We start from the raw sequence: 26143 nt of genomic DNA on the forward strand, positions 1-26143 counted from the left end.
ACTTGGCTTATCCTGACCATCAGTTCATCTTGTGAGTAAACCTAGTTCAGTCTGGACTGTTGCAACCCATTCAGATCACCACTAATGCTCACCCTCTTATGGTGTGCTATCAATAGACCTTACAAAGGAAATGGATTGTCTGTGGACAAAGCGAGGGAGGGAACAGAGGGAGGCAGTGTGTGAAAACTATTCTAATTGATTTTCCAAACGAGAAACAACTAAACTCTCTCATTGTCAAGCAGGCCCAGCATAGTGGTAAAATGCAGTGTAACTCCTCTCATTACCAACAATCCTTTGGTCTACAGATACTTGGTACAGATATAAGTAACACTTTATAATTACAATTAGGTAATTTAACCCCATGTGCCCAGGTATCTTACTGATATTGATGTTTCCCAGGGAATTCAGGAATTCACTGATTTCACCCTCAGATTATCTGATATTTACTTAATTTCAGTTTATTTTAAAACGATTCACCTTCACTTCCATGGGAAAGCTTGAAGGATAGGTTAGGTGACCTTTTCTTTTCTTTTTAATTTTTTGGTTAGCTATATTTTCTCATTTTTCCACAATGATTATAGATCACTGTTTTTTAAAAAGGGGGCATATTTTTTAAATTGAAGTAGAGTTGAGACACGTTACATTAGCTTGTATAATGTTTTTTAACGAATGACTTACCTCAATAATTCGGACAATATCCCGTGCACCAATAATTTCAGGATCGAACTTCACGTGGGCTTTGCTGGTGGCAAGGGCCACAGACGCGTAGGTGATGCCGTTTGTCCTTGTGAGTTTGGACTCTATGTTGTGAACACAGGATGCGCAGGTCATCCCCGTGATCTGCCGCACAGGATGACAAAAATACTACTCACTTGGGATTGAGAGGATCCCATTGAAGGCACACAGGGAGCGGGGTCAACAGGCAGCCATGAGCCCTTCCTCCCTCCACGGCATCGTTCCCAAGGCTCTGGACTCCCACCTCCAGACCCCATGTGCAAGATTTTCCTCCGGGACGCTCCCCCAGGGGCTGAGGGCAGGTAAACAGTGGTTCTTCCCCAACTCAGGGACGAGAGACATAGCCAGTCACAAAGCAGATGGCGACAAACCAACACTGACTTCCAGCTCTGACACTGAGGAGCTTTCGTAAGCCACCCTACCCTCTCTGTTTTGTCACTTCTGTCATGCTGTGCATATGGATGTGAGAAAGGGAGTCTGAAATGAGACATGCCATCCCTGTAATATGTGTCAGGCAAGCCAGACAAGTCACTCTTTTGAGCATCAGTGGTCAACATTTCCCAGAACACTCATTAAATACAGACATAAAACGTCTACAGACAGTGTCTGAACGTGTGATGATGATGATACAACTATTGAGACTGCTTCGAACATTGCTCAATGAATGTTTTCACCGAACTGAGAGCTTTCCCCTAAGGTCAGGAACACGGCAGGGATGCCCACTCTCACCACTGTTGTGCAACATGGTACTGGAAGTCCTAGCCTCAGCAATCAGACAACAAAAAGAAATAAAAGGCATCTGAATCAGCAAAGAAATCAAACTCTCACTCCTTGCAGATGACATGATACTTTATGTGGAAAACCCAAAAGACTCCACCCCAAAACTGCTAGAACTCATACAGGAATTCAGTAAAGTGGCAGGATATAAAATCAATGCACAGAAATCAGTTGCATTTCTATACACTAACAATGATAGAGGAGAAAGAGAAATTAAGGAATCAATCCCATTTACAATTACACCAAAACCTGTAAGAAACCTAGGAATAAACCTAACCAAAGAGGCAAAGGATCTGTACTCAGAAAACTATAGAACACTTATGAAAGAAATTGAGGAAGACACAAAGAAATGGAGAAACATTCCATGCTCATGGATTGGAAGAACAAACATTGTTAAAACATCTATGTTATCCAGAGCAATCTATGCATTCAATGCAATCCCTAACAAAATACCATCCACTTTTTTCACAGAGCTGGAACAAATAATCCTAAAATTTGTATGGAACCAGAAAAGACCCCGAATAGCCAAAGAAATGCTGAAAAAGAAAATCACAATTCCAGGCTTCAAGCTCTATTACAAAGCTGTAATGATCAAGACAGTATGGTACTGGCACAAAAACAGACACACAGATCAATGGAACAGAACAGAGAGCCCAGAAATGGACCCTCAACTCTATGGTCAACTAATCTTCGAAAAAGCAGGAAAAAATATCCAATGGAAAAAAGACAGTCTCTTCAACAAATGGTGTTGAGAAAATTGGACAGCCACATGCAGAAGATTGAAACTGGACCATTTCCTTACACCATACACAAAAATAGACTCCAAATGGATGAAAGACCTAAATGTGAGACAGGAATCCATCAAAATCCTTGAGGAGAACACAGGCAGCAACCTCTTTGACCTCGGCTGCAGCAATTTCTGCCTAGACACATCAACAAAGGCAAGGGAAGCAAGGGCAAAAATGAACTATTGGGACCTCATCAAGATAAAAAGTTTTTGCACAGCAAAGGAAACAAGTCAACAAAACCAAAAGACAACCAATAGAATGGGAGAAGAGATTTGCAAATGACATATCAAATAAAAGGCTAGTATCCAAAATCTATAAAGAACTTATCAAACTCAACACCCAAAGGGTAAATAGTACAATCAAGAAATGGGCAGAAGACATGAAGAGACATTTCTCCAAAGAAGACATACAAATGGCCAACAGACACATGATAAAATGCTCAACATCACTCGGCATCAGGGAAATCCAAATCAAAACCTCAATGAGATACTACCTCACACCAGTCAGAATGGCTAAAATTAACAAGTCAGGAAACGACAGATGTTGGCGAGGATGCGGAGAAAGGGGAACCCTCCTACACTGTTGGTGGGAATGCAAGCTGGTGCAACCACTCTGGAAAACAGTATGGAGGTTCCTCAAAGTTGAAAATAGAGCTACCATACAACCCAGCAATTGCACTACTAGGTATTTACCCCAAAGATACAAATGTAGTGATCTGAAGGGGTACGTGCACCCCAACGTTTATAGCAGCAATGTCCACAATAGCCAAACTATGGAAAGAGCCCAGATGTCCACTGACAGATGAATGGATAAAGAAGATGTGGTATATATATATATATATACAATGGATTATTACTCAGCCATCAAAAAAAAAAATGAAATCTTGCCATTTGCAATGATGTGGATGGAACTAGAGGGTATTACGCTGAGTGAAATAAGTCAATCAGAGAAAGACAATTATCACATGATTTCACTCATGTGGAATTTTTTAAGAAACAAAAGAGGATCATAGGGGAAGAGAGGGAAAAATAAAACAAGATGAAATCAGAGAGGGAGACAAACCATAAGAGACTCTTAATCATAGGAAACAAACTGAGGGTGGCTGGAGGGGAGGGGGTAGAGGTGGGGGATGGGGTAACTGGGTGATGGACATTCAGGAGGGCTCGTGACTTAATGAGCACTGGGTGTTATATAAGACTGATGAATCACTGAACTCTACCACTGAAACTAATGATACACTATATGTTAATTGAATTTAAATTAAAAAAAAAGAATATATTATATATTACTATAGCTATTGTAATTCAATTCCTTTAGGTTTTAACAAGCATTACATCGCAAGAGTATTGTAATTTGCAAATATTAACCTGACACTTAAAAATCTGGAACATTTAAAATACTTTAGGCAGCTCTAATAAAATTGGAACCCAGACAACGAATATGACTCTGATAAAACCTCTTCACAATTCTAGCTCTGCTTTGTTCAAAGTTCTGCAGTGCTTAGTATGTCATCGATACTCTTTGTATGTTCAATTCTGTGCAAGAATATCTTGTGGAGATTAAAATTCAAATAGAATATATTTTAGGAACTATTCATAACTGGGATCCCACACCTGCATAAATTAAGTTCAAAAACCATGTCATATTGGGGCACCTGGGTGGCTCAGTTGGTTAAGCGACTGCCTTTGGCTCAGGTCATGATCCTGGAGTCCCTGGATCGAGTCCCGCATCAGGGAGCGGGAGCCCGCTTCTCCCTCTGACCCTCCCCCCTCTCATGTGCTCTCTGTCTCTCTCATTCTCTCTGTCTCAGATAAATAAATAAAATCTTTAAAAAAAAAAACAATAACAACAACAAAAAAAAACAACAAAAAAACCATGTCATACATCTTTCATATATAAGCTATCTTTTCTCAACACAATTAAACCCATTAACTCAATGAATAAATTGTTTTGTCATTTGGACCTATAGACAAATACATATACGTATAACGAAGTAATAATTTAGTTATGCATTTGTCTTACCCATTTCTTTATTATCTTTTTCTCTTATTGGCAAAATAAAGATTAAAATGTGTATTCAAAAAACAATGTTTTCACCTTTCCCAATAACATTCCTGATCTCGATTTTCCACAGTGGTCTGAGCTGGCAGAGGCATCCCCATCGGGGCTGGGGTCTGCAGCGGGGGCCGCACTCCGGCCTCAGGGGTGCCGCGGGCTGGAAGCCGGAGAGCAGAACACTTCGCCTGACCACACACCGGGAGGCCCATCCAGAGCAAAGGGTTTGCTCGACAAAGAATGCCCCTTATCAAGAGCTCAAAGTGCCACTCGCGTCCTTAGTACTCAAACATTTACTTACCATAATAGCAGTGACTAAACACGGTTAAGGGAGTTAAGACTCTTCCTCCTCGGTACAACGGCATTCACTCAATTCCTTGTCCTAAGCCTCCCTTTATTTACACAAAAAGAGCTTTATGCAGAAGTGCTTGTGAATACAGCACAGTGGAAATGCGAGTCTAGTACCTAGTGTTGTGATGACGTGCTGTCATGTACAGCTGGTAACATGGACAGACAGCAAGCAATAACCTCCCCTACCACCCTGGCATCCAGCCTTGGCCGCCACCGCAGGGTGGGTGCTACGGGACACTGGTCACCACCTCGCTCCCAGACACCCCTGTGCCTGCAGTCGGGCTGGGACAGCACCAGTGGCCCTGTCTACCACGCTGACTCACCCCCTCTGGCCTCGAGACGCCTCTGGGCTTTCTGGAATGTGCTCAGGTTCAACGCCCTCAAATCCAAGCTCTGGACAGCTGCCATTTAAATGCCTCTTCTTCCTACACTCCCCCCACTCACCCCCCCTCCTCCTCACACCGTGGCTGCGCCCAGTGGGGTGCAGCCCTATGACTGTGACAGGCCTGACATTCCCTCACAAAATGAACAGGTCGTCGTCGTTGGCTTCGAAGGAAAACACAACAAAAAAAACCCCAACAACACACAGGATACGTGTAAAACGGGAGAAGTTTCCTGGCCCCCGTCGGAGGCCTACAGCCCTGTGGGCCCAGCTCCCGCCCCCAGCTCCTGCCCAGCCGCCGGCCGCACTTACCATCAGCTCGAGGTCGCCATCTGAGCCTGTGTAGTCTTCCATTACCGCCGCCTCAAAGCCCAAGTCCTGGATGAGCCGAGCTATCTCCAGCGGCTGGATGACTTCTGGGTTATACTTAACCTCTGCCTTCCCGGCCATCAGGGCAACCAGCACTGAGAGAATACCTGGAACCATCGGGCCACAGTTATAACACTCCAGGCAAGGCCTCTGAGATGACAAAGTCAACATAACCTATAACAAAGAAACACATCTGCCCCAGAAGCCTCTAGAAGAGGAGTCCTCAAACCCGACTGCACACTAGGATCACCTGGCGATCACCAGGCCCGGCCCTAAACTCAAACCAGTTAAATCAGAAGCCCTCAGGGTGGGTGCCAGGCGACTTTAATGCACCAGCCAAGTGTGAGAACCAGTGTTCTAGAACAATGCTTCTCCCATTTTGATGGGCACACGAACCACCTGAGGACCCTGTTAAACTCCAGATTCTGGTTCAGTCGGTCTGGAGTGGGTCTGGGGTTCTGCAGATGCACCCCGCTCCCACACAGTGTCTGTGCTGCTGGCCGGGCGTTACTGAGTCGGGCTCCAGAAGATGCCGAGGGTGCCGAGGGCACACACACCTCACCGCAAGGGATACAGTCTGCAGCTCGCAACTACTGTTCCATCAGTGGTGGACTTTTTTCTTCAGACACTTTTCACACACAGAAAAAAAATTCTTTCAAAGGTACTTTTCCTTCCTCTTTTTCTCTCTCTAAGCCCTTTCAGAAGTGGAAGAGAAATCCCAGGCTGCAGACCATCTCCGACATGTAACAGTCTGGCTTACAACTTTTCGACTCTATGATGGTGCAAAGGTGATCCACGTTCAGCAGAAACTGCACTTCAAACTGTGGATTTGGACCTTTCCTGGGGCTAGCGCTAGGCTGTACAGCCTTCTTTGGACATGCCGGGCAGTGGCTGAGCGCCTCGGCTCCCATCAGCTGTGGGAACAACTGACACACATTCTGACCCGCGTCAGGTCGGTTCGGCCAAGCTATGATGTGCCCTAGGTTAGGTGGATTAAATGTATTTTCGACTTAGGATATTTTCAGCGTATGATGGGTTTATTGGGACATAACGCTACTGTAAGTCCAGTGAGATCTGTACCTTGCTAACACTACTGTGTGAGTTTGAGGGGGAAACATGACTCATTCACATAAAAGAAAGACATGTGCTTTAGAAAGGATGCCATGATGGATAAAAATGGGGGAGTCAAGTCAGGAAAAGAAGCACAGGCACCATGAGATATAGGATATTTTATGAGCAGCCAGCCCATGGATGACAAGCACGCCTCAATTTGCAAACAGTCGTTCTAGAGCTCCAGGACACATACAGCATAGGGAACCAGAGGCTGGAAACATGTCACCCTACTTTAGGGCTGACTGTGAAGGCCAAGGAGTCTGAGCAGAGAGATACATGGAGAGAGAGAAAGTGACTCTGCTGGAGTCAGGGTTAAGATATTTTCCAAACAAAACACTAGGACGGGATTATTGCTGCACTTCCAGGTTTAAGAGACAGTATTGGAAATGCAGTTTAGAGGACAACACTGTGGCCCTTCTACAACACTCTGTGATTTACAGGAGCAAAGGATGGGATGTTCAAAACTGCCACTTCTCCACAAACTGCAGGCTATGTACTCATGCGACAGTGTGAGGCCGATGGCTGGGGCTGGAGGGGAAAACAGAGATGACCACCGGGACAAGCTAACTGAGAAAGCTACCCATGGAATGTGCCAGGACCTTTACATTGCACTTCCCATCACTAACTCACTCAGAGATACATTCTATTCTATCTTAAACAAGCTAAACACTTCCAAAAGAACACAATGCCAAGCGCCCAAGAACATCAGACAGACTTCTCTGCTATCATACAACGAACTTGCTGCCAGATGATCAGGGCTGCTGATAAACTGAGTCAGTGGGGACTGTGAAGGGAGAGCACGATGCTCATCCTGCTGCCCGCAGCGTCTGACAGCCTGCACACGCAGCCTCCCCAGCCTAACACGGGCACAGCCTCCCCAAGTCTAATGTGGGGGCAGGCCTCTTACCTGCTTTTTTTTTTTTTTAAGATTTTATTTATTTATTTGACAGAGAGAGACAGCGCAAGAGGGAACGCAAGCAGGTGGAGTGGGAAAGGGAGAAGCAGGCTTCCCGCCGAGCAGGGAGCCCGATGCGGGGCTCGATTCCAGGACCCTGAGATCATGACCTGAGCCGGAGGCAGACACTTAACGACTGAGCCACCCAGGCGCCCCCCCCTTACCTGCTTCTTTCTGCAGGTTTCTCTCTATGTTGGACACACAGGATGCACAGGTCATGCCTGTGATCTGTAAAAAGCACTTCTGAGGTGCTGCTGTGGTAGAGGCTTGCGGGGACTTGGACGAGGAGCCAGGGCTGTGGTTTTTAGGGAGGCCCCCAGCATGGGGAGCCTCTTCCTGCACAGACACAGGTACGCCAGCTGTGGGGTGCGCTGAGGAATTTCCTGCACTGTGGTTTCCAACATGGTTGCTGTAACAGTTTTCTAGAATAAAACATAAGAAATCATTCAGATTAGAAGAATAACTTTTTTTTAGAACAGGAGGTTCAAGCCTGACGGAAGCAAATGAAAGCTCCTGAAGAAGCTCCATGGGGGTTGGTTTCCATCACTGCCCCCCTCCCACCAGAGAGAGGCACACAATCACAGACATATGAAAAGATGCCAATACTCAAGAATGGAATGTTCCAGCTGGATGAGTGCTCTAATTAGACGATGACAACAAGAACTCACCAGGCCCTCCACTAAGCACATGGATGACCTCCTTTAAAATAGCTGTACAATATCTTGTACAGATAGAGAAATGGGTTAAAGAAATTTAAAAATGTGCCCCAAACCCCTCAGGTAGTAAGTAATGAAGCTAGCTTCTAAACCAGGTCTCTTCACCCCCAGGATCTGTACCTTTTAAGTATCACATTCTCCTTAGCAGAGGTCTGTTCCCCCCAAAGAATCCAGTGGACCCCAAACCCCTTCACTGAGTTGTCTGCCTTTCCCTATTGTTTGCCTGTGTCCTGGATGTGCTCTGGACACGAGTCCTTGTCAGGTGCCCGCACCTGTTCCGGGCTGTGTTCTGTACCTGCACCCTCAGCTCGTGGTGGCTCTTCTGACAGAACAAGTCCTGAATGGTAACGAGGCCCAACTTACCAACCAACTAAACTAGCTTTAATGGTTAGTATGTTTTGTGCTCCAGTAGCAGATCTGTCTGCCTAAACACTAAAAATATTCATACAGTTTCCTTCTAGGAGCTGTTACTTTCATAAACTTCCATATCAGGCCTATGACATACTGCAAATTAACTTTGTGTAAGTTAAGAGGTGAGACTTAAGGTTAATTTCTTTCCATTTGGATATCCAGCTCCATAAACTGAAAATATCATCCTCCCCCGCCCTCCCCAAGGAGTTCTGGGGATGAGAGTGCAGACATCGTCAGGGGCCATTTTTCTGCCCACCACATACATACCTACATCTGTAACTAATCATCCAGATCAAGATCTAGGACGTTTCCATCACTCCAGAAAGTCACACAATTTTGATGACAGAAAGTACTTTTAAGAGTATATACAAAAGAAAAAAAAAAAGAGTATATACAAAAGATAATTCTATCATTTAACAATGAACTCTCATTATTTGAAAATCCAAGCTGCAGAAGACAGAAGTTGGCATTAACGTGTACTGAGAATAGGCCGTGACTTTCAAGTTTTTCTAAATAAATCTCACATCCTGGAATGTTTTGCTCGTTTTCTGAAAGGTGGCTTAAAAGCTACTTCCACTCATTCTAAGGGTCCAGTTGACTGACCCTTTCAGTACCTTCAGTGAAAACCCTCCACCACTCTGGCCTCACAGGACCTCTCTCCCTTCTTGATGCAGGGACCACAGCTCACCCACCAGCACAGGTATACTCTCCTGGACCTGGTCATTGTTCAAAATGACTCTGCCCTTTGGATCTCAAATTCACAAAAGCTGTTTTGTGGCCACAACCTCTCAACATTCTATCTCCTGCACGCATCCATCTGCACCGTACCTGTCCAACCCCCCTGCACCTGTTCAACCCTCCTGCACCTTTTCAACCCCTCCCTATTTTCCCAGTCCATCACCTGTTTCCTGGATTCACCTGCCTTTCTATCCAAATATTGTGGTCAACAATTTTAACAATATTTGTACTATTACAGAGAATTCTGTACTCCCTTACTAACCTACAACTTACACATTGCCATTGTCCCACACTGGAATTTAACTCACCTAAATTCTGAGCTTCTGGAGATTGTTAAAGAAAGCTAAAATAAACTAACAAAACCCAAACAAGTCCTTTTTCTTTATCCATCTACGCTAAGACTATGGGTGGGCATGTAAATTGACTTGGCTTTCTGGAAGTCTACTTGACAATATTATCAAAACAGTACCTCTAACTGCCTGGCACTTAGTAGAGGCCCAATAAGTATTTGTAATGGAATGAAATAAAGTTTATATTCTGTGACCCAATAATTAACGCTTTCAGGTATTTACCATAAGGAAATAACTAAGTATGTGCATAAAATGTAGCCTCAAAGATCGCCATCAGTATTATTTACAATCATATGCACACAAAGTAGGTGAGAACAATCCAATCGGAAACTGACTGAGTTATGGTGCATCCATACAACAGAACGCTATGCAGCCGCTGAACATGGTGATGCAGACATATGGATGGACCTCTAAGCATGTTATGATGCAGGGTGAAAGAGATTACAAAACCACCATGTATAATGCAATCTACCAAATACAATGTATCTATGCATTTCTAAATATAAATTATATATGCTTTGGGAAAAGTCCAGAAGAGCATATATGAAATGAAATGCACCATGTGGATATTGGGGGAAGCATACTCTAGAACCGGGAGACAGCAAGTACAAGACCCTGAGGTGAGAACAAGCCTGCTATGAGGACTGGGAAGGGGTTAGAAAGGTAGGGAGTCAGGGAGGGGGTTTCTAGATCACCCTAAGGACTCCCTCTCACAACACAGATGGGAAGGTTTTGGAGTCTCAACAGAGTAACAGGAACACTGTGAATGCTGGGTAGTAAACAGACTGTAAGGCTGAAAGGCAAGAAGCAGGGAGACTATTTCCGAGCCTCTTCCAGGATCCAGGACACACAGGATGGTGGCTTGCAGCAGGGTGCTGGCCTGTCTGACCTTATCTCCCATTACTTATACTCAAGTTCCACCCAAGCCAGACTGCTCCCAAGACAGAGCGGGACGACTCCCGCCCAGGGCCTGTGTTGGGTCTCCTCCATCTTGTCTGGTGCAGTCCTGCCCTTTTCTGCCTGCTGAGACCCTGAAGTCTGACCCAAGCCCAGCTCCAAAGTCACCTCTATCATCAAGTCCAGACACTGGACTTCTCCTCTTCTGAATCTCAAGAGCGCTCTACCTACGCTTTCCTTGTCACATTTATTCCAACCTGCCTTGGATGATGGGTCTCTGATGTGCTTCCGTGTTAAGAGTGTGAACCACATGCGGGCAGGTCCGGGACCGTCTCTGAGCACTCACGGCAGCCAGCACAGCGCCTGGGACCCAGAAGCCCCGCAACACACGCTGGGATGAGGGAACAGTGCCCCAAGAGGGACACTGCCCACTGAAAGGGTGAGGGAACACGTTACACGTAACAGAGGACTTTCCCTCCGGTATATTCATAAAGCCGTTCATCTGTTCATTTATTCATTCAAAAAGTACTTACCATGCAAACCAGAGCACACACGCAGCGCTGATTTCTAGACACAAACCAGGTCTAAAGGTATTTTCAGTTGCCCAGTAAGCTGGCTGAAATTCAACGCCTGCCACTTGCCCATGTGCTCTCAGACCGTTCCCTTTTCTCTCCCTGCTCTATTGTCAAGGGGGCTGACCCTGCAAAACCACTTTTCCCAGGTTCCCTTGCTAACTGGCTTCTGATTAAATTTGGCACGGGGGAGGTAACCAGTGGGAAACGATAGGACATTAAGAGGGAAAGCCTGAAGCGTTTCCCTTCTATCTACTGGGAGCCCAGGTCCTGGCCACAGCCTCTAAGTAGCTCCAGGGCCGCCAGCTAGTACCAGGCAACCTCAGCCCCCGGGCTCTCGTGGCGCCCTCTTCCCTCGGACCCTGCTGCTGGGGCACCAGGTTCTGCTCTCAGTCATCTCTTGGTTTCCTGCCCATTCCCTGTGTGATTGGTGATTCAGCTCTCTCTACCATCTCTGAGTAGTTCCCCGGATTCAACCCTGCCACTGAGCTACCCCATGAGCCCACCTGTCACAGCCTCTTCTTTCTCTTTCACTCCCCCCACAAACACCTCCTATGCACTGGGTGCTGCTGAGTCCAAGGAGAAACAACATGGTTCGAAGACTGTGTTCAAGGAGCTCCTCTTCCTGATCGTTCCAGAATGACCAATCAAATATAAATAATGCCTTTTTAGCATTTAAGTGGCTATGAAGATAGTCACCAGCACACTATGGTTTATCCTAAATTTTAAAGACGGCCAGGTGAAATACAAAATGCCCAGCCAAATTTGAATTTCAGATAAACAACAAATAACTTCTTAAGTTATTTTATAATTTATATATTTTTTATAATTTATATATACTTATATTAATAAGTATGTCCCAAAGATTGCATGGGACACACTTAAACTGAAACAGTATTCACTGCTTATCTGAAATTCAAATCCAACTAGGTGTCCTATACCTTTATTTGCTAAATCTAGTACACTGAATACCTCTTGGGCTAAACACATAATTCTCATAATTCTGGCCAATAAAAAGCACTGCTCTTTTCTTTCTACACTTACTTAGTCAAATCCAATTATTCTGGATTATGCAATTCAATGCAAATTTCTTCTTACTGCCAACAACCCGATTCTACTGTTGGAAGACTTGAAACCTCATACAAATACAGCAGATGATGACTCTGTATTACATTTCCTACCTTTTAAGTACAGGATTTACTGTTCCATTGTGTTTTCCTTATTGATTTTTGTTTAAAAACTCCTTCCTGAAACTTGGTACAAAAGACAAAGTACAGAACGGGGCCAAGTCACTGCACATGACTTACCCACTCCCTTTAAGGGTGTGTGTGCAGGGCAGCACCAAGACAGAGCGAACTTTTCAAGGAGACACACTTTATCTTGGCGGCCACCGCGAAGTGGACGTGGGAAACCCAAGTCCAGCGGGCCCTGAGCGCGGCTTCGGGTCTTCGCCCACAAGCCCTTCTTGGAGCCGGGCTGGCTGCAGCGCAGACTGACGGGACTCTACCGGCCTGGCCTGGCCTGCAACTCGCATGGCCGCACAGGGCCTGTGTCCTGGGAGCGAAGCCGTGGAAACACTGCTGCCCACACAGTTGTCCCTCGCGTGTCCGGCCCTCCCTCCTCATCTTCGGCCTCTCTGCAAACCCCCTATGTATCTATCACCTTCTCCATCCCTCCTCGGCTGAGCTCCTGGAGGGCTGAGCCCACCCCCCCAACCATGCAGCTGGCCACCCCCTCGCCCGAGCCTCTTCCTCCTAGTTACATGGAGCCTGAGACCCCGTAAGCCCCCTCCTTGAAACAGCTTCCTTTACTTCCAGAGTGCCATCCTCGTCTGTGAAAATCTCCTTCTCTAGACACCCTTCCTTCCACACCAGTGCCATCACGTTCTTCCCTCTGCCCATCCCGGGTCACACTCACTTTCCCTGGCCTTCTGTCATCTCCCACGGCTCCTACCACCCAAATCTGCATTTCCAGCCCCGCTCTCCCGGAATTCAACCCAATACTCCGCTGTCGTCCAGCATCTACGCAGCTCGGCCTGGCCGCAGGCTCTCCCTTTCCTCCATGGCCCGTCCCATCACACCCCTCACCTGGACCAAGCTTGCTGGCTGCAACCTCCTGGATGTCGTTCTAATCCATCTCTTGCTCTCCAGCCCCACATCGTCTCTCATCCCGCCTCTGTGCGGTCTCTGTGCCTCAATCCACACTGCACCGACACCGACAGGCCTGCTCAAGTGTGAGCTCACCTGCGCTGCCTCTCGATTAAAACCCACCGCTGACACCCCTCACCTCCACAGTAAAGTCCAGCCTCAGCTGGACGTGCAGCCCATTCGGAGTGGCCCACCTGCTGTCCGGCCTGTCTCCCCTCCTCCTGAGTCCTCACACTCAGGCCGCTGCTCTCGGCTCCCCCAGCACCCCAAGCTGCCTCCAGCGTCCTGGTCCCCGTCCCCTGCCCTCGCTGGCTCCTGCCACACTATTACAGAGGCTCTCGGGAGAGCCCACCGCGCACAGGTCCCGGCACACGGCAGAAAGGCGCACTTCTTCCCACAGCCAGCAGGAGGGCAGGGGCGACCATCACTGCATCGCCTCCTTAATTCCCGCTTTCCCTGGAATGGGCTCCAGCTGGTAAGACTAAGGTTCTGTTTTTACTGTTCTGTTCAGCAGAGAAATCTCAGAATATGATGATGGCTCCTTTGGAGAGAGAAGGTCCCGGTGTTCGCACAGAACTCTTTTTTAAAAAGAACAAAGAATCGGAGTTCTCTTCAGAAAAAAACGAAGAACTTAACATCTTAGTCCCAGCTACACGAGAGGCGAAATCTGCACACCAGAAAATTCTCTCTCTTCTACCCTGACACAAGCTGCAGAATTTGGTCGCCCCTGCTGACAAGTGAGCAGCAAGTGTGGCCCCCCCACCCCACCCTGCAGGCACTATGTCGTAAGCACAAGGAAAGGAGGAGACCCCAGGGTGCGCTTCACATGGGTCAACTACATACCAAAAAGGACTGAAGTCTCAAATCCCATTTCTTCAACAGCAGCTCGGAGTTCTTCTGGGTTAATTACAGAGGGATCATAGAGCACCACTCCGGTCCCGTCAGCCAGAGAGACTGATATTTGCTGCACCCCTTCCCTCTGGGAGACCAGGCCTTCAATGGACTGGACACAGGACGCACAGGTCATTCCAGCGATGGCGAGCACCACCGTACTGCACACGCCCGGCTCCTGGGTTCTCGGGGCGGGGGCGGGGGTGGGGGCGGGGGCCGCACGGTCAGAAGACCTGCTACCTGCCCCACCCCCTGCTGCTCCATCAGGAAGAGAGACTTTAAAGTCCCCAGGTGGAAGAGCTTCAATGGCCCTCTGCAGGGCGTCTGCAGTGATACGAGAAGGGTCGTACTGTACTTGGGCGGTTCTGTTCTCCAAGGACACTTGAATATTTTGAACCCCAGGGAGTGGGCCTATGTTTTCTTCAATATTCAGGACACAAGACTTACAGTGCATTCCATCTACTCTCAGTTGCAGGGTGACCACGTGGCTCCCGTGGTGCCCCGAGGGCTCCGAGTTATTGAGATTCTGGTTATCAGAAGCCGAAGGTGTCTTTGGGTCGGTCCTCTGTAACCGCCCAATATCAATGGGTCCCAGGCTTATGGGCGCTACTCTGTTCTTGATGACAGCTTCAAAGCCCATGTCGTTGACATGGTCCCTGAGGTCCTGGGGCTGGATGAGATAAGGCTGGTAGGTAATGACTGCTTCCTGGGTGCCGAGGGACACTCGGACCCTCACTACCCCTTGCAGTTTCCCAAGCCTGCCTTCAATGGAGCTGACGCAGGACTGGCAGGTCATGCCCTCCACCCGGAGCTTGACCACGGCCTCCAGGCCAGGCGAGGACCTTGAAGGCCAGGAGGCGGCCTTTCCTTCTGCGATGCTGGCCTCAAAGCCCATGTCCTCAATGTGCCGGCAAATCTGCGGCAGGCTCAGGATGGACGGCACGTACTTCACGGTCGCGCTGCCTTGTTCCAGGGAAACCTTAATGCTCACGATGCCTTTCAAGCTGGAAATCCTGCCCTCGATAGACTTTACACACGACTGGCAAGTCATGCCCGAAATGCTGATGGTGCTGCTGGTCGTCTGAGGGGGGCACACGCCATCCAGGCCGCCTTCATAGCCAACATTGTCGAAGGCGAAACTCTGCTTCATTGCTGGCTCCCCGGCACGAGCGGGCAGAGAAAGTTTAGACAGGATCTAAAGGGAAAAGAAAGAACATATTTTTTTTTTATCCTTGAAACTAAATATTTGCTGAAATATCCCAGCTTGTCTGGCGCTGAGAAAATGGAAAACAATGCCATGGGTGTCAAACCAGCCCGAGAGTTTAAGATCATAAAATGCAGGGAAAGAAAGCTGTAAAAACATGACTGACCAAATGAAATGGTTCGATGGGTTTCTTTTAGCTCGAACGTTCCGTGACTCTGAACCTAGACATCAACTGTCCACCTTGGCAAGATGTGTTTTCTTACCTAGAAGACGGGCAGGTTTCTCTAGGGAATGAAGAGAGCGTGATACCACTCACGTGCACAGAACGAGCGTGGCAGGCCCACCTGGGGCTGATCCCTGAAATCTCCCTGCAGAGCTTGGATCCTGCTGCAACACACATATGTAGATTGGGCAGCACCTTAATTCTGTCTCTCTTTCCAGGGGTGTCCATCTCATTCTCTTAGCAGGGGTTAAATTTAACAACCAGAGGGCATGTGTTCCAAATGCAGACCTCCCCGGCCCTGTGGGGTCAGACCACAGGCCTGTGATAACAGGTCTGGAAGTATGCTCCGTGAGCCAGGGGAAATGAGCACGAGTGGCTGGACCTAGAGGGGCAGGAGGGGGAAGGCTGGAGGAACTTCTCAGTTCTGCCTCCACTGAGTGGCACTGTCCCCTTGGGGGCCTGGGACAGTTATAGTCGTTACCTATAAATCACAAGGGCTTCCCTGAATTAAATGGATGCATTTCCTTAATGTACCGTAACACAAGCATAATTTCCTGACTTCTTTCTTCCCATAATGACCTGGCTTCAGCCATTCCATTTGCAAAACCAAATCTTTTTTTCGCAGGGTCCCAGCCTTCTCACACTCCTGATTAGATACGGTTTTTATACCAGTCCTATTACATGCTTCTCAAATTCAGGAACAGGCCTTTCTGTATGGTACATGATCAAAAAGCATGTCACTCTGTGCCTTCACAATCTTACCTATATCTCCGGATGAATCTCAATTACATGGATTGATCTCTGTATCCCTGTGCATAAAACACCTATCTTTCCAACTTCAGCTTTTGAGCAGCTTAACAAAATGGAAGTTTAAATAATTTTCAAAGCAGACTATAAATGTTCATTTGTACATCCACAAAAGAAATCCTAAACTAGTCTGGGATTAATAATTATAAAGAGTTGTTTTTAAAAAATATTCACTATAGTATTTCCTAAATAGTAGAGAAAAGAGAAAATAAGTAATTTATGGGATAGCAACTCAAGAGTTTATTGCATTAAATAAATATACTGAGATTACCTGTGGTATAAATATGGAAATGCAGTATATAAGGATGACATGGCACAACAGTTTTAATGGACAACTGGGAAAAATAGAATTTGAAACCTATTTATCAAGAGATATTTCAGGTAGCTCAGAGATGAAGATGTAAAAAGCAAAACAGTAATAATACAATAAGAAAACACAGGAAAATACCCATTATAATCTCAGGCAGGGGAAAGTCTAAATATGAAAAAAGAAACAGAAAAACAGGAAAATCCAAAAGCTATAGAAGACTGATAAATCTAACCACAATTAGCAGAAAACACTGCTCTTAACCAAGGAAAGAGATAAATGAGAAACGAAGGGGGAGAAAAGATTTGCTTCGGATTAAGCAAGAGCTAATTTCCTTAAAATACAAAGAGCTCCTTCTAAGAAGAAAAAGGCCAACAATCCAACAGAAAAAAGGCAGTCCATCAAAAAGGAAATGCAAATGCCTTTTCAATATATGCAAAAACAATAGCAAGGCAGAAATGTGACATTTCAACAGCATTGTGGTACCACTGGGGCCAGCACCGTCCGCTCATGCCTTAGAGCTGGTTGGGGGGTAACCTCTCATGAGGGCAACTTGGCAATGCATATGAAAATGACGAAGCCAAATATTCTTTGACCCAGCAACTCCATCTCTAAGAATTTACTCAATAGATATATTTGTTCATGTATAAAAGCAAGCATGCAGCGAAGATATTAAAGACTGCAAAGAACTGGAAACATTAAATAGCCATCAATAAGAGGTTGATTAATTCTTTTTTTTTTTTTAAAGATTTTATTTATTTATCTGAGAGAGAATGAGAGAGAGCACATGAGAGGGGGGAGGGTCAGAGGGAGAAGCAGGCTCCCCGCCGAGCAGGGAGCCCGATGCGGGACTCGATCCAGGGACTCCAGGATCATGACCTGAGCCGAAGGCAGTCGCCTAACCAACTGAGCCACCCAGGCACCCGAGGTTGATTAATTCAATTACTACACAGCTATACAAAGGAATAGTATCCAGCTCTTAAAAAAGGAATGAGGTAACTCTGTATATACTGAAATAGGTGGATTATCAAATATATCATTCAGTGAAAAAAAGCAGGTCACAGAATACATAGTGAATACAGAGTTTCTGTTATCTTTTGCTGCAAGACAAACCAAATCTGGTGCCTCAGAACGACAGCTCACATTGTTTCAATGTGGGCAGGGCTCAGCAGGGAAAGCTGGTCTCTGCTCCTCAGAGCATCCTCTGGAGTGGTGTCAATGGGGCTGGAGGTTCTACTTCCAAGAAGATGGTCTGCCCCTCACATGGCTGGCCAGTTGAGGCTGGCTACTGTCTGGCTGCCACGCGCAGGGACCTCAGTTCTCCTCCGTGAAGCCTCTCCACATGGCTAGGTTGGGTACCTCACAGCTGCTGGTTTCTGGGTTCTGAGCAGCAGTGTCACAATAGTGAGCATTCCCAGAGAACAAGTCCCAATGTGCAAGCACTTACCAAGCCTCTACTTGCATCACACTCACTAATTCACCATTGGCCAAAGCCAGTCACATGGCCAAGCACAGCCAATATGGGAGGGAATTACAGAAGGGCTTAAATACAAGGACGCGTAGTTCATTGGGAGGGCCACCAAAGTAAGTCTATCATAGCTTGCCAGCACTATTTGTGAGAAAAAGAATATTATACACGTAGCTGGTTGCATATGCATGGACTATCTCTGGGAGAATACGTAAGAAACTGGTACAGAGTTTGAGGAGGATCCAGGGCTGAGGCAAGAAGGGGCTGAAGGAAGAGTTATTTTTCAGTGTATAACCTAATGTATAATGTACATGCATTACCAAATTCTAAAAAATAATTAGTTTAAAAATTAAAACAACACGAGTATAAAGATCTAGAACAATGACTGGATTGTGACTGGTATTAAATACTTGTTTAACTGAAAAAGATGAAAGAAAAACTAAGATATTCACGGATGCTCACTTTAATATGTCTTAATAAACAGAATTGCCTCCTTAAAACAAAACATAACCCTCAATCACCTCGTCTGTTGGAAAAACAAACCCCTAATGATTTACTATCCAACTTATTTTGCTTGGTCCTAGGTAGGTCTAGCTAAAACTCCCCAAACCCCAAACCACAATGCTAGCTCTTAATCCCAGGATTATGGATTCTATGCTCCTGCCAAAAAGGTTTGCAGAAGCGTTGGAAGCTACTTGTTTGTAGCAAACAATACTCAGAGGTCCCTCTTCTAGACAGGCAGGTTTCTAAAGACAAGTAGTTACGAAAGATAAAGCTTTTTTGCACGTAACACAACTTTATGAAACACTAGAGTTTCTGTTGGTTTAGAAGCAACCTTGTAACAGTTGCTGGGTATCTGAATAGTTTTTAAGTGTACACACATGGCGTGTATGTGTGCTTTTAATTCCATTCTTCAATTAAGAGGATCTTTGGGGGGGAAAACTCTAATGAATTCGAAAAACAAACAAACAAACACGTTGAGGTTTAAGGGCTCATCAAGCAATCATGGACAGTGGAGAGGGGGTCCAGGGAACAAACCGTGTCCAGGGGAAACCTTAGGGAACCCCAGTGCTGCCTAATCCTCACTAAACTATATACTTCTTGAGGACAGATGTCTGGGACTTCTTTGGCAAGCCCAACAGGTTGGGGAAGAACTTCTGCTAGGTTTTAAATTTTTAACAAACTATTAGTATGGTGGGCATCCGGATTAGAAGGGACTGGCAACACAGGAAGAGGGGGGATTTCCACAGAGGGGAATCCAAACATGAATTTCAATTCTTTGCTACTCTTTACATACTCAGGCCACATGGAATTTGCTGTGAGTCCAGGGCTTATAAAAGAAAAGATGGGTAAAGGGATATAAAGGGTTGATTCACTAAGGTGGAGCTAGGAAAGGAAAGTAAGATCTGCAGATAGGTCAGTCTGGTATAAAGAAGAAACTGGAAATGGGGTGCCATGTTTGGACGAAAGGTTTCAGAGCCAGACCGAAACTGAAAAGCCCAGAAATGACATGCCTTGTAGAAAATGTCTGTGACCACAAATCCAAAAGCAACCTACCACATGCATGATGCAAGGACACACTAGCCACTTTTGAGATCTCTTCGCTCCACTGGGATCCCCAACTTCCTTAAGGATACCCCTGGCCCAACTTACCCTTGAGACTTCTTTCACTTCGAAGGCTGTGTAATACCCTTAACAATTCAAGAGGCAGAAATGTTCTATAAGCACATAACCCTTCCAGTGTCTAACTTGCGCCCCATACAACTCTGGGCACCTCAACTTTAATGGAATTCAAAAAACAGAGACATCCTGCTGTTTTCATATGTATGCAGATCCAGGAAGAGCAAATAGTTAATGATTCTCAGTGTTATTTTATGAGGATGGCACTTTATATCCCTAATGCTCAAGATAATTCTACAAATAAGTATTCTTATCACCATTTTACTGTTGAAACAGTCTCAGACTCATCAAAGGTCACAAATCAATTTAAATAACAGCTGGGATTTAAGTCCAGCTCAAAAGTCCAGCAGGCTATTTTTTTTAAAAACAATGTTTAAGTTTACATTTTCCTTTTAGCCATGCTAATTACAGGAAGAGACTACAATGCGGAAAAAGCAAAACGCAAAAAAGCAAAACGCGGAAAACACAGAAAAAGAGCCACATCTCACTTGCCACGTAACAAAGAAGCTAACAGCTAAGGGAGTGAGCACAGTAAGGAGGCTGAGGAGCAGCCAGGAACACTGAGCCCGGCGGCTTGACTGAGTCTGAGCCTAGCCTTCCTTCAGACCTTAGTAGGTCACCTCTAGCTGTCTCTGGGACTTCAGAATATCAGTACTCACTCTGGTTTCGCCAATATTTCTAACTGCAAATACATTCAAGGCAACAACATTTACGAGGCAGGACACAAGAAGAGGTGGCAGTGGTTCTGGAACTTTCTATATCCTCCTGAATACAGTGTGAATGAGTCACTGCGAGGCCCTATTCTTTCTTTTTTTTTTTTTTTAAAGATTTTATTTATTCATTTGACAGAGAGAGACACAGCAAGAGAGGGAACACAAGCAGAGGGAGTGGGAGAGGGAGAAGCAGGCTTCCCGCCGAGCAGAGAGCCCGATGCGGGGCTCGATCCCAGGACCCTGGGATCATGACCTGAGCCGAAGGCAGACGCTTAACGACTGAGCCACCAAGGCGCCCCAGACAGGCCCTATTCTTATCTGAGAAATCTCTGGATATCAGAGGTTCATAAGGGAGGGAGGGTCAGAAAAGACTGTTTGACTCAAGAAAAGATCCCACATGAAACACTCCAGGCAGATGGGCACCAGTCTCTAAAACCCCTGAGGAAGGGTCCATGTCTCATTGTTAAACCTGTATGTATACACATTTACAGGAGTATTTACTCATGTATTAATACATAAAATTGAGATTACCTACGGGTGAGACTATCTGTATGTTTTCCAGTTATGAACATTTAAATTAAAAAAACAAACAAGTGTCACTTTTATACCAGAAAACAAATGTGTTTTTTCAGTTTATCTAAGGCAAAGAATATCATGTTAAACCACACAACATCAACAACAATATTAATCATTGTGATAAAGACAACAGCAGTGATGCCCTGATGGTATATTTGTGCATGGCTTTATACTCTAAAACTATTTTCCCGTATTTGTTTAAATATCTGTCCACCTTACTTGCTGTGAATTTACTGAGCATATGTCTGACAGCCTTGGGTATGAATTCCAGCCATGTCGGAGCAAACCCCAGCCTCAGTTTTCTTAGCTGCGGGTAAAATGGGGTAGTAAGAAAGCCCACCCTACAGTTTTTCAGGAAGGCCTGAAAGCTAAAAGGATTTAAAAAGCTAACATCAAAAATGTTTGAAAATGAATGACTAGGAAGGCAAACATGACTCATTTGGTCCTCAAAAGTGGCCCAAGGAGGTAAGCGGGGAACTTAACTATTTCCACCATTTAACTGATAAGGAAAACTAATCATTAAAACTAGTGTACATATCCCCCCAACCCCCACTCCAACCCCTTCAAACAGTTTTTTTCATGATGTTTCACCAAGGTCCAGAAAGAGCTTCCAGCCACTCTTATTTAAATTTTATTTACTGAAAAAAACAAACTAACCAAAACTCAGGCATTAACTCAAACACTGATGAAGGCCAACTATGGGCCTCGGCTGTGTGTGCGACACCCAATCTCTGCCCTCCGAGGCCACCCCAGCTCTGGTGTTGACTGTGTACTTTCTGGGAAATTCTGAACAAATGCATTGCCTGTTTCCTTCTCTTGACCACAGCAAGGAAAAGTATGAACTCTTCCTGAGACACTGGATGCAGTAAATCCATTATTTGCTTGGGATAAAAAGTGAATAAAGTTAAATTAACGAGTCTCAGTATATACACACAAGGCATGTTGTTTTCTACATACGGCAAAATAAAATTTAGAAATTCACAAACTCTAAGACCTCTCCAAGAAGCACTTCACAGTTATTACCTCAGAAAACTTGTTTGCAATCTCGTTCCAAACAGCTTTACTATTAACCGTTTCAGAGAATTTCGTGGCTTTTAACTTATGTCTATCGCAACAACTATTCCATCAGACTTTTATCAAACCAACAGCATTTTTTCTGCTTCAGAATCTTCTCTGATAATCCTGTATGCCAAGCCCCTCCCATCAAAGAAATTTTATACAACAGGCCTGTCACTATCAAGCAACTGTCAGTATCTTCAAATATGTTTTTACATTTGAATGAAACAGTGTAAGTCAGAATCATAAGGTCACCATTCCCTTATGTCATTTGCCAGAATTATAAGATCATGATGTAAAAGACCTTATATTAAATATGTGCAAGAGTACCACAGGCTGGAAGAAATGTCACACCAACGCTAGTAATTCAGATAACTGTTATGACAGAAGTCAATGAACTTGGGATTATTTTTGCTAATTATTATTATTGATATATTCCATATGGCAGTCAGATTTGGTGAAATAACACAGCATGTGTTTTATCACACACAACTGTATCCTATACTGCCTAACGAATGTAAGTTTTTGCCTAGAATTATAGGTATGATCAGCTCAACATAAAACAAATATATTCCTTTGAAAGACTTAGGTATAAACACGTGTTTATGGCGTATACTACCCTGTAACGCACAATAGGAACTAGACACTAAAAATAATCCTCAGAAAATGAAATGGAGGTGGTTGATAGACGTTTTAAAAAAATAATGTATGGTCAAGTAATTTTGACAAAAGAGCCAATACTCAATGGAGAAAAAAGATAGTCTCTTCAATAAATGGTGCCAGAGAGGGGGCGCCTGGGTGGCTCAGTTGGTTAAGCGACTGCCTTCGGCTCGGGTCATGATCCTGGAGTCCCGGGATCGAGTCCCGCATCGGACTCCCTGCTCGGCGGGGAGTCTGCTTCTCCCTCTGACTCTCCCCCCTCTCATGTGCTCTCTCTCTCTCTCATTCTCTCTCTCAAATAAATAAATAAATAAAATCTTTAAAAATAAATAAATAAATGGTGCCGGAGAAATTGGATAGTCACATGGAAAAGAATGAAAATGGACCCGTATCTTGTACTATTCACGAAAATTAACCCTAATGGATTAAAGACTTAAATAGAAGACTGAAAACCATACAACTCTAGAAGAAAACACAGGGGGAAAAGCTCCTTGACGTGGGTCCTGGCAATGATTTTTTGGATATGACACTTAAAGCACAAGCAACAAAAGCAAAAATAAACAAGTGGGACCACATCAAACTACAGTTTCTGCACAGCAAAAGAAACCATCAACAAAATGAAAAGCCAACCCATGGAATGGGAAAAAATATTTGCAAACCACAAATCTGATAAGGGGTTAATATCCAAAATACATAAAGAATTCCTACGACTCAACAGCAATATATATATATGTGTGTGTGTGTGTATATATATATACACACATATATTTATATTTATACACACACACACACACACACATGATTAAAAAATGGGAAGAGGAAACGAATAGACACTTCTCTGAAGAAAATATACAGATGGCCAACAGGTACATGTGAAGGGGCTCAGCACTGCTAATCACCAGAGATATGCAAATCAAAGCACAACCAGGTATCACCTCAGGCCTGTTAGAATGGCTATCATCAAAAAGACATACCAAGTATGAAATAACTTAACTCTCAAGTAGATCCAAAGTTTGATTTATCACAGATTTTGGGTCAACACATTGTTGGCAATAAACAAGTACTCATGTAAATGAGTAAATGACTTTTAGCTTGGTTCTTATCATCCTAAACCAGCTACTACAAATTTCCCCCATTTGAGAATAACTAATTTAAATTCTTTCTAAAAATAATCCTAATTTTAAAAGTGGGACTGCAATTAAACCTGATGACATAGAGATGTACATATATCACATGTGTGTGGGTGTATGTTCACAAAACATTAAGTATAAAATATAAGGTGTATAATACCATGTACCACCTGCTCCTATATCTGTAAATAAACAGATACATGTACATATATATGGCTGGGGCATATGGTTGCTTACATTTTCTTCCTAATACTTTTCTCGATTCCCCTGTGCCCCATAATGAGCACATGTTACTTTTACAATCAGAGCTTTAGAAAGAAATAGTTGGAACTCTGCTCAGACAGATTAACTGGCTGATACAGTTCTACCAGGCATTCAGAGAGCACCAAACACATCTTGAGTTGGGAATTCTACTGAATATAGTTAATTCTGGCAGAAACAATACCGTGTTGTGTTTCTATAGTACTCCACAAAGTGCTTTCACAATCCCAGGAGGTGGGACTTATTTATTCCACTTTGCAGTGGGGAATGTGAAGCTGGAGGAGACCGAGACTCACCTGCCACGACCCCCAGCCCGGCATCGGAAGAGCACAGATCTGCACCAGACCCTCAGGACCACAGCCTCTACCCCGGCCTCTACATGGACCCTCCTTTCCAAAGGGCTCCCCCAGCCAGGTTCAGGTTGCTCCCCTAGTCACACGAGATCAGTACTAGCCGTTAAAAATTAGAATATTTCACCTTCAAATAGACACAGGCTGGATTTTGTAAAGCAGTCGTCTGAACATTTTAAAGAAATAGCAGGCGTTTGCCCCCCCTCCAAATTTAATATTTTGCTCTCTTAGACACTCAGCTAAACAATATAAAAGCTGACCATATACTGCATAAATATGTTTCATAAATCTCCTTCAACAGGTGTAAATCTTTTGCAGAGTACATTTCAAAAACCTCTTTTCACAAAATTTCCTTTAGCTTTGGGACTTTGTAAACAATAAAAACCAGAAGAAACAAAAATAGCTCTTAAAGGAGCAAGAGACTCATGAAAACTTTCCTTTGTATCTAACTAGTATTTCTGTCCATCTGCCTTCGTCACTAAAAAAACCCCACACAAACCAGCAGTCCCACCTGGAAAAGCTACAGGAAGGCACCATTTTTACAAAACGTTACACTGCCCTACTTTTGAACATGACCTGACCTTTGGGTTAACAAAACTTTCATTTGCTTAAGAAAAGCAGCTTCGTTTTGCAGCAACCTGCTCAAAATATTTCTTTAGTCGAAATGTGGACATTAACAAAATAAGGTACACATTTAAAAAAAAAAGGAAGAAGAGGGGAAAATCCATTTTTGTCTGAGTTGCCTTTTGGAAAACTTTTGCTCCACGGGGGCTTACAAAATATCCTAATTAAAATAAGCAACCAAAGCCGGGAGTTACCATGATGGACTTTTGTCTCTGGAGATCCACCTTGCCTCCAGCTCCCTCCCCGAGACCGGCTTCCCTGATCCCTCACTGCTCTGCTCACTGGACCTGGGAGAAGCCTCCATCTGTAAGCCGGGTCCAAGTCCCCCTCCGCTTTTTAGCCCTTCTGCAACTGCACTGACCTGATTGGAACGGATTCCCCGTGTTCCATTCAAAACCTTCTGGGAAAACTCTCCTTCCTCCTCCGAAGTCACTGGCCTGGTGGAGCCCCTGGCCCCAGCGTTCCTCCTGAAGGACCACCGCTTGTGGACGGACACCAGGGTGACCTGTGGGTCACCCAGGGTCGCCAGGAAGGACGGCTCAGGGCTCCTGGGCGTCTCACCCCCAGCTTCCTCCATCGCTGTGTCCACGGTCACACCTTTACCCACCATTCGAGCAAGCAGTTCACCCTCACCACGCCACCTGGTCATGTGAGAAGGAAATGCTTTAAAAGTGTCCTCCTAACTAGCAGGGGGAGGCACCTTCTGTGATCCGTCCTGCGGATTCCCCTCTGCTCCGGAGCCAGTCCGCTGAGAGGCTCCCAGCCAAGTCCAGCAGCCAGCTTCGGAGCTCGGGCAGGCTGCACCGCTGTAGATATTTGCTCTTGTTTACCTACATC

At 45.0% G+C, this 26143-nt stretch overlaps 1 protein-coding gene across 1 annotated transcript in view; it reads right to left on the reverse strand.

The window, feature by feature from the left end:
• Positions 1 to 25883, reverse strand: part of ATP7B (ATPase copper transporting beta) — a 52424-nt gene extending 26541 nt beyond the window's left edge. The window contains 5 exon segments of the mRNA XM_021678318.2: positions 679 to 840; positions 5401 to 5564; positions 7690 to 7947; positions 14200 to 15442; positions 25668 to 25883. Coding sequence (XP_021533993.2) covers positions 679 to 840; positions 5401 to 5564; positions 7690 to 7947; positions 14200 to 15442; positions 25668 to 25883 — 2043 coding nt within the window.
• Positions 25884 to 26143: the final 260 nt, after the last annotated feature.

Source organism: Neomonachus schauinslandi, chromosome 3 (assembly GCF_002201575.2).
Source record: "Neomonachus schauinslandi chromosome 3, ASM220157v2, whole genome shotgun sequence".
NCBI lineage: Eukaryota > Metazoa > Chordata > Mammalia > Carnivora > Phocidae > Neomonachus > Neomonachus schauinslandi.